This window comes from Limulus polyphemus, unplaced genomic scaffold (assembly GCF_000517525.1).
Source record: "Limulus polyphemus unplaced genomic scaffold, Limulus_polyphemus-2.1.2 Scaffold818, whole genome shotgun sequence".
NCBI classification, from domain to species: Eukaryota; Metazoa; Arthropoda; class Merostomata; order Xiphosura; family Limulidae; genus Limulus; species Limulus polyphemus.
Window position 1 is genome coordinate 148,835 of NW_013666428.1, and position 9,093 is coordinate 157,927.

The following is a 9,093-nucleotide window of genomic DNA, read 5'->3' on the forward strand; positions in this document are numbered from 1 at the left end:
ACTGGTTTATGAGCTTGTTGCTGTCCTAATTTAGGATATTTTTAATAAATTCTTGAAAATGTTAAAAAAAAGAGAGAGAGAAACGGGGCCCGGCGAGGATGTTTACCCCGGGGCCCATGCTGGCTCTCGACGTTTATAACTGAAGTCTCGCTTCTAGATATTCATCACAGAGATACTAGAATTTCTTGACATCATCTGATCTTAATTAAAACGTTAAAAAATATAGCTTACAACAATATATATAATATTTTTTACTGTTTCAGATTTACTGCTAGGTTAATGGTGGGAATTTAAGTAATATTTTTAAAATTATTACAGTTGAAAGACAAAACATATTACCACTTTGAAACATTCAGATAGACTGAATGGAAGTTAACCCCTTCCGTGATTTGCCAGTGATAACTTGGGTGCCTTCCATGTTTCCAAAAATAGTCGGTATTCTTTAATGTAGTTTCATTGAAATAATATATATCACGTATAAATCCAGATGTGTAGCATTTATTTATCAGGTATATGTTGTGCAGAAATATAAAAGCAGATCATAAAACTTTTGTTTCATTAATATTATAAGTTAAGCTATCAAAAAGCAAAATAAAAAAACCTGACTTTTTGTTTTTGATGACTTAATTTCAAAAATTGCCAGACATGGAAGAGGTTAAATTTCCTTTAGTTACTAATGTAGAGTCCACTTTTGTTGCTAAACTTTAAATTCTTTTTTTAGAAAGTAACTTACTGTCCTTTGTAGAGGTTTTATATTTGAAAAATAGAAGATCAAGCTATGTTTTACTAACATGAAATATAGCAGTATTAGAGTATATTTAACTTATAATTATTAAAAGAAATTCTATTTCTTTGCGAATGTTTCTGATAAATATATTTTAATTGCACCTTTAGTATTGACTGTAAAAGTTTAAAGCAGGATGAAGCGTGGTAAGTACTCTTTCATCAGCTTCAGTTTAATTTAGTGTTAGTGTTTGAAAACAATTAGATAGTAAGTTAATGAATTGTTCATGGTTATTTGAAACTTAATGTTGGTCAGTGTGTTCTTATGCTTTTCTAAATTTCAACATATTATTCTCCATAACAATTAAGAAACATTACTTTTCAGGATTTATTGTGCAAAACAGTAATTTCAGTTCAATAAATGGATTTATTTAATGTTCTCTCAAACTGTTGCTTTTACACAATAACAATCCATGAAAAATTAATCAAAAACTTTAGTTAAGATATTACTAGATACTGTACCCAGTTTACATATAGTATTTTTTCTGTATAAAATGAACAGAAAATAAAAAAATTACTTGTTTCATCATTGTTCCATAATACCAATTTAATTGTTTGCAAGTTGTCATGTGTAGTTTGTGTATAAATTGTCTGATTGTAATTTCCAGGATTTTTTTAGAAGTATGTCTAAATTGGCACAGTTTTAATGGTACTTAGGTTTTTCAAAAAGACTACATCTCTGATGAAATAATTCATGGTGTTGAGTAATCCACTTGAAGTAAATCTATGGCTGATATGGGTATTAAAAACTTTTATTTAAAAACACAATACAAGTGACAGTGTTTAGACCTACTTAGGTTCAAAATCACCTTGAAAAAGTCATCTTAACTTGATGATAACCTAACTAGGTTGAAATATTGTTACTTGTATTTTTTAAGTAAAAGTTTTTAGTACCCTTATCCGCCATCTATGCTTTTGACTACACCTCTATAGAAATGTTAATGTAAACATTTTTATTGTACCTTTATGACTTCAATTTGAAAATTATTTTAATTTTAGGGGTTTAATATTTTGTGAATATTTTGCTGTGGATCCTTCATCATCCTTCATAATATTAGGATACTTTTGTAACTTCATGAAAATTCACTGATACTCAAATACTCTAGTGTCACACGTGCAAGTGCTTAAAGTTGGTAAACCATAAGGAGAGTTATTTTACATCTTTAGGTATGCATAACTAATAAAAGTATATATTGGTTTAATTTTGCAGCATTATATTTCTTCCTTTTTTTATTCTTCACTTTCAAAATATTTCATATGCTCCAAGTTTATTTAAATTGGATGAAAACTCATCTTATTGAGTACTTTTACATCAAAGTAAAGTTTTTACAATGAGATTAGTTACAGGAACTCGCCATTGCTTTAATAAGCAAAAAATTCATGTAAGCCCAACACAATTTAAGTATCCTTTACCATTGTCAGTATATCATAAGATTTTAGTAACTTACCTCCAGGCACATGTTTCCTATTATATTTATATCCATAATCTTCTTTAAGGTAAAGATCAAGATCCTGATGATGTATTTGAAATACTGGATGTTCGAGGAAGTGCAAAAAATGGAAAAAATTGGTTTCAGCACTTTCTGGGTGATATTACTAAGGCTTCTACTGCTAAACAGATAACAGTTGGAGGGATTACTGGATGGTAAAGCTATCTTTTCACTTTATATATGTAGTTTCTTATTTATTATTATTATTACACCTAACACTTACCAACCATAACTTGTGCAAGAAATCCAAATAATAATGAAAACATAACTGTAAAAATGTTTAATATTAACTAGAAGAATGTATCCATGCTTGGGAGTAATGTATTTAAGTAGATTCACGTAAAAATAAGATCATAACTGCAAAATGACACTAAGCCATTCAGAAGATCAAGGCCACCCCTTACCCAACCCAAAATCAATCTAAATTACATTTAGTCTTTACATCCATTTATTTGTTTAATGAAAGTTTAAACAAAATTAACTTATCAGCAATCACTATGTCATCAGAAAACCCATTCAATTAGTTTTTAAATTTAAGTCTTTAACTGACAAATCAATTTTGTTAAAGAACAAAGTCTGCATCTGAGCTTCTCCAGCTTCAACCTGTTACCTTTAATATTGAAATTCTTATTACCTTCTGACACTAAAATTGGCCACCTGAGCAAAAAATATTTAAATTCTCAAGCATTGTATGTTCATGAACCAAATTACTTCATATCTAATTTACTCCCCTGTGAAAATAAGTACCAAATCATATGTCTCTACTTGTAGATTATATATTTTAAATCCAGTATTCCTCTAGTTGTTACTCTAACTCCAACATGTTTGTATATTTTTTTCCTACAAGAATGGTGCATAACATGTTTTTTTTCTTGTAGTAATGGTGTATACTCTACTCTAAGACATCTCAGGAAAGTCTTGTATAATGTTATAATAATCTTCCTGTTCTTTTATTCACAATTCCTTTAAATAGCTCCCAGATCTGTATTGGCTCTTTTCAATGTATAAAAAGAGCCAAAATTAGTTTTACTTTAGTAACAAAGAACCTGTACAAAAGATAATGAGTAACAAAAAGTAGCATTCTATAATGTAAAGTAACATTTCTAAGATATTACAGTGGTTCTTTAAACTCTTATTGTACCCCTTTCTGAGCTTTTTGATCACTTCTTTTGTTTTGAATCTTCATTTATTTATATTTCACTGACACTTCTAGGGTTCCCCTCCCCCAGGCATCAGGATAATGTTTTCCATAAGGGTGATATAGTATTTTTTATAATTCTCCATTAACTGGAATACACACATTAGAAATTACTATGCTATTCCTACATTTCAGCTGACCTTGAAAGAGATTCTTTCGTGCATCATTTTGTATTTGCAGGTATTTCACTTGAATTGGTTCCCCTTCAGGAGAAGCATGCCAGCAAGAGTTGATTAGAGTTTTAGCATCTTTTCAAAATGATAAAAATGTTTGTTCTTTGTCTTACAATTATAAGTAGTGGGTGTCAATTGAAAATTAGAAAAGAAAAGTATCTTTTAATTTGTTTGAATGACCAAACATCAGAGTAAAGAAAGTGGGTCTTTTCAACCCACTCATTGACTCTCTTCTGTTCCAGGTGACGTCTCTGCCGTGACTTTGGGGGGGGGGTGTATCATGGTAATTTGTTCATCTGTGGTCCTTCAGTTCGGTGTTTACTATCACATTAGATGTCCTCCTCCTATTTCATTGCAACGGTTTGTTTCTTCATCCTTCTGAATCTATCTGTGTACAACTTCTGGATCAGGAAGTCTCAGATCTTCAGAAAGAAGCAGAAATCATATATCATGTCTCCAGGTTTTTCTCCCATCTCTTTGTAGTCCTAAAGAAAACAAGAGATTGTAGATCAGTCATCAACCTGTCTCAGCTCTATATACACCCCATTTCTAAATAGAAAACATGAGAAAGTTAATTAAGTTTCTTAGTCAAAGCCATTTTGGATGACAAAGGTAAATGTACATAATGCATACCTTCATATTGCTATTCATCCATCATTCAATTATTTTCTTCATTTTTGCCTTTGGGGAATGAGTTACCAGTTTTACTACCATTCCCTTCAACTTGACCTTGGCTCCATACTTTTTATATACAGTATTCAAAGCTTTTGCAAGTGTTCTCCATCAACTTTCACTTTTACATGGACAATTGGCTTTTTCTGACCCTTTCTTCAACTTTTATACTCATTCACTTGATCACCCAACTGATTACTTTTCTTACATGGATCATCCACAATCCCATATCTGTTTTAGCACCAACACAGTATTTGGTACATCAACTGCCAAAAACATCCTTTCTGCTTTGGGGTTGATAGCTTCATTTTTTGAAGTTACTCTCTTGTGGCTCATTCATGTACATCACCTGAAAGGGGACCTTGCTTCTAGTGGCATTTGACTTCAGTCTTATTGTCATGCACCATCACTCTTTCTGCCAACAGCAGGAACTCCCATGCACTTTTAACCTTCATCTTTTAACAGATGCCTCTCTCAAGGGTTGGAGCATTATGTTGAGTAATAATTATTCTGGTTTTTGGACTCATCAAAAAGCAACAGCTCATATCAAGGTTTTAGAACTTTGTATGCCTCGAGTTTCTGTCCCTTCACCACTATTATACTGTGTTACTTCACACAAATCTATTGTGGTAGCTTCTATCAACAATCACGGAAAGTACTCATTCTCACAGCTTTTGTTTCATTGCAGTCTCTCCACTTCTTTAGCTTCGTTCTCAACATCTTCATTTACAAGCGTGCCACATTCCTGAAAGGAACATTCTAGCTAACTTTTTCTCAAGATCATCACATTTTTCTCACATAGTGGACCCTTCACCTTTTGGTTTTAAATGGATTTATGTATGTCTGTATTGTCTGATGACTGATGCCTTTGCTACATCAATCAACCATTTTCTTCCACTCTGCTGGTCTCCAGTTACAGATCTAAATTCTTTTGCAGTGGATATACTGAGTCAATCTTGGGAGAAACTCCTCCTTCATGCTTGTCATCCACTGCACCATTTTCATCAAGACTTGGTTCAAGATCAATTACTCAAAGTACCAGCTTCTCTTCACTGATCTACTTTGGCTTGCTCAGCCTTAATTTCTCCTACTGCATCAACTTTCTCACAGGCAACCAGTCCCATTATTACTGTGGAATCATTATCTGCAATAAGGATGTTCAATGTCCACAACTTTACTGTTGGCTATTGTTATGTTAATTCTCTGAGAAACCAGATTCTGTTTATAGGTGGCTCAAATGTTAACCCATTCTTGCATATGCTCTTCTTTGGTTGTTTATCAGTCTCATTAGGCTATTTTTTTGGAGTTCGTGTATTAGACATGATATATCATTATCTCCAACTTCTTAACAAATTGCTCCTTTCTTTATGTATTTGTTTATTAATTGTGGCTTATCAGCTTATTCCATAGCTGGTTACAGAGCTGCTTTATCTGCCACCTTTAGATACCACAATCCATTTTGTCTCTATTATTTATTGACATTTTCCAAGACTCCAACTTTCTAGGCATTGTCCTAAATGGGCCTTGATAAGTTTCTTTGCTTCTCATACCTTATTTTCTGTTTCTGATCATACCCTGGTCAGGTTTTCTCATGTAAAACTTGGATTTCAAGAGAAGGCAACCACTGTTTTTGACCTATTGTGTTACATATCCTGACTGATTTTTATTCTTGATAGAAATCAAAAAAGAGCTTTTTATGTCCTGTCAGGGGTTACTCATTGTTATTTTGCTTCTCCTGAATCTTTCAGAGGGTCTCAGAAAAGATTGTTTATATCTTGCGCAGTATATCATGCTCTTCAGATCTTGCTACAACTCTTTAAAATATTGACTTATTCAATTGATCTTTGGTGTTTACTAGAACGTTCCCACACATCTTAAGAATGAATTTTGAGTTACCTCTTTCCAAATTCAACATTTGGTGATGTCATTGACATCACAGTCAAAGTACTCTAGAGGAAATTCTTCAGACTAGCAGCTGTTGATGCATTATGTCTCAATTTCACTTGAGTTAAATCAAGTAAGTTTACTTTGATTTACAGTAAACATTGATTTGTTACTAATCCAGAACCAAAGTAGATTCAATTGACTGAATTCACAGGAAAATTAATGAAACAGACCAGCTTCATAAGAAATGTTTCTATTTCTAATATTCACTTACCATACTAAAACTATTTCAGTGCAGTAAATTTACATGCTTTTGAAAAATAAAATAAATTTATGCATACAAAATGTTATTGATAACCAAGTTTAAGTTTTGTAACTCTTACTGAAGAAATCAAAATTATTTGGTAGTTAGTCATTTTTTTATAACTTCTTATTAATAAGTACAGTAGGTTTTTTAGGTTATACTTTTTCTCATGAATAATATGAAAACTTGAACTATACAGCTGTTAAATAAGTACTAATATCCAGAACAATGACTCTTTAAGCTGGATTCTAAATACTACATGAATATCTTTCACCACCATAATTTTCCTGTTGAACATAGTTTTTTTTTGTATTTCACATATATGGTTTGTCTCACAAGGTGGGTCCAGCATGGCCAGGTGGTTAGGGCGCTCGACTTGCAATCTGAGGGTTGCGGATTCGAATCCCTGTCCCACCAAATATGCTTGCCCTTTCAGCCGTGGGGGTGTTATATTGTGATGGTCAATGCCACTATTCAGTGGTAAAAGAGTAGCCCAAGAGTTGGCGGTGGCTGGTGACGACTAGCTTACATTGCTAAATTAGGGACGGCTAACGCAGATAGCCTTTGTGTACCTTTGCGAGAAATTGAAAAAAAAAAAACCTACAAGGTGAGGAGTAATTATAAAACAAATATTTTTTATTAGTAATTTTGTATTTTTGAAATCAGAATGTTTAAAAAATGAAATTTATTTATTTTAAATCAGTATAATTCTGGCTAGCATTTTTGTATTATCTTAATTCATAAATTAAATTAATTAATTAAATAATATTATATATATTGGCTTATTCATAAAACAAAAGATCTATATAAACAGGAAGATAGTCTTATTGACCAATTTTTTTTAATACAACTAATTTTTGATTTTTAGGTAATTTGATTTAAACACATTCCAAACTTTTAATTTTGTTTCTTACTTGACAAATGTTACTTATATTCTTTACAAACTTCTTTTTCTTTGTCTTTCAACCACAATATTTTTTATATTAATTTACTTAGGATCTCAACATTGAGAACTTTTACTAAGTTTTTTTTAATGTGAATCAGTTTATTTTTATATTTTTTAAAGGTGTACAGGATTTGTTTTTACCAAAATTGGAAAAGTTGCTGCCACTGCAGTTGGAGGAAGCTTACTACTTATACAGGTAAAGAACGTGAGCTAATATTTACATTTGATAATGGAAACTCAGTTTTATTTTACAGTTTTTAGCCACAGCATAGCAGCTCATATAATGGCTCTCGAGTTTTTCAAGTACAAACTTTTAGTTCGTAGCTCCGTCATCTCTTGACCGATTAAAGATCTAATCACAGTTTTGGACTCGGGAGGTCAAACCCTTTCGTGTGATTTTTTTGACCTTGCCCAAGGTCTCATAGATTAATTTACTTTAATCCTACCTAAAAGAATTTCAATTTGAGGATAGGCTGGTAGAGATCCTGATGAGTAATAAAATCGAATTGGGTACAAGCAAGCCCCATGTTTGGTATTGCTGGCACACATAAATATAGCTAATAAAGAGGAAAAAAAAATAAATCTCAAAAATTAATTTACTCTATTCCTGCCTAAAAGAATTTGAAGTGCCACAGCTATTGAGGATTCCTTTTTCTTAAACTTGTAAAATGTTGTTAGAAACAAGAAATGTGTGAGTTTGAAACTGCAATTTCTTTGTTAGTGACTAAAAATAGATATAATCCTATAAAAGTGAAACTAGCATTATATCTTTCAGAAGTAAATATTACTGAAATTATATATTGGTGATTTTTATGATAAAGATATATAAAACTAAGCTATTAAAAGTCATAGCTTTGGCAATTTTTGTAGTTCTTGTTATCTCTTTCAGAACGGGCTCGGTCCCTGGGATGGACCTCATAACCATTTTGTGCTTGTTATAGTTTTCATGCTATAACTTTTAGATTAGTAAGCAAATGTTAACGTAATTTGGCAGATTATCAGTAAACATTACAATGCTTTCATACGCAAAATATAAAATTTTTTTAATAAGTTTTAAAGTTTGTAAAACAATGTTTTTCTCGTGCCTTTTTTTTTTCTTTTCACATGTTGCCTATCTATCACGCAAAGTGATTTTCATTTTAAGATTATAAATACTTTTATGCTTCAGAAAATTTTCAAATTTCACATGCGAAATCTCTATAATGTCCAGATAGTTAACAAATGTTTCTTAAGAAAATACTTTATATTTTATCTTTTATTTTCAGTAATTTATCTCTGTACGGGTTTGGTAGATTTGACCAATCTTGTAACCACCATAAAAAGTTAGGAAATGAAAAAATTATGCCTTTTTCGTTCTAAAATGAACACAAATTATAACATGAAAACATATATGTTTAAACTAAATAGCTTAAATCTCATAACATTATACATTTATATATATTTATTATTTTTCTCATATTGACCTTTCTGTCATGCCTGGCTAACAATACAGAAGTTACAATGATGTGGCTCACGTGCACTCATGTTACTGTATCAAGTAACATAAAACTGACCTTTGGTCTGTGCAAAGTAATTTATCTTGTCTGTGTTTTAGCAGACTAATATTTTGTAAACTACCGTCACATTTCAATTATTATACACTA

At 31.5% G+C, this 9,093-nt stretch overlaps 1 protein-coding gene across 3 annotated transcripts in view; it reads left to right on the forward strand.

Annotated features, from left to right (window-relative positions):
- Nucleotides 1–9,093, forward strand: part of LOC106460701 (FUN14 domain-containing protein 1-like) — a 24,313-nt gene that overhangs the window by 10,522 nt on the left and 4,698 nt on the right. For all 3 annotated transcript variants that reach the window (XM_013920435.2, XM_022387478.1, XM_022387479.1), the window contains 3 exons: nucleotides 895–930; nucleotides 2,281–2,428; nucleotides 7,571–7,646. In XM_013920435.2, the coding sequence (XP_013775889.1) occupies nucleotides 921–930; nucleotides 2,281–2,428; nucleotides 7,571–7,646 (234 nt within the window). In that variant the 5' untranslated portion in view covers nucleotides 895–920. The remainder of the gene's footprint in view (nucleotides 1–894; nucleotides 931–2,280; nucleotides 2,429–7,570; nucleotides 7,647–9,093) is intronic.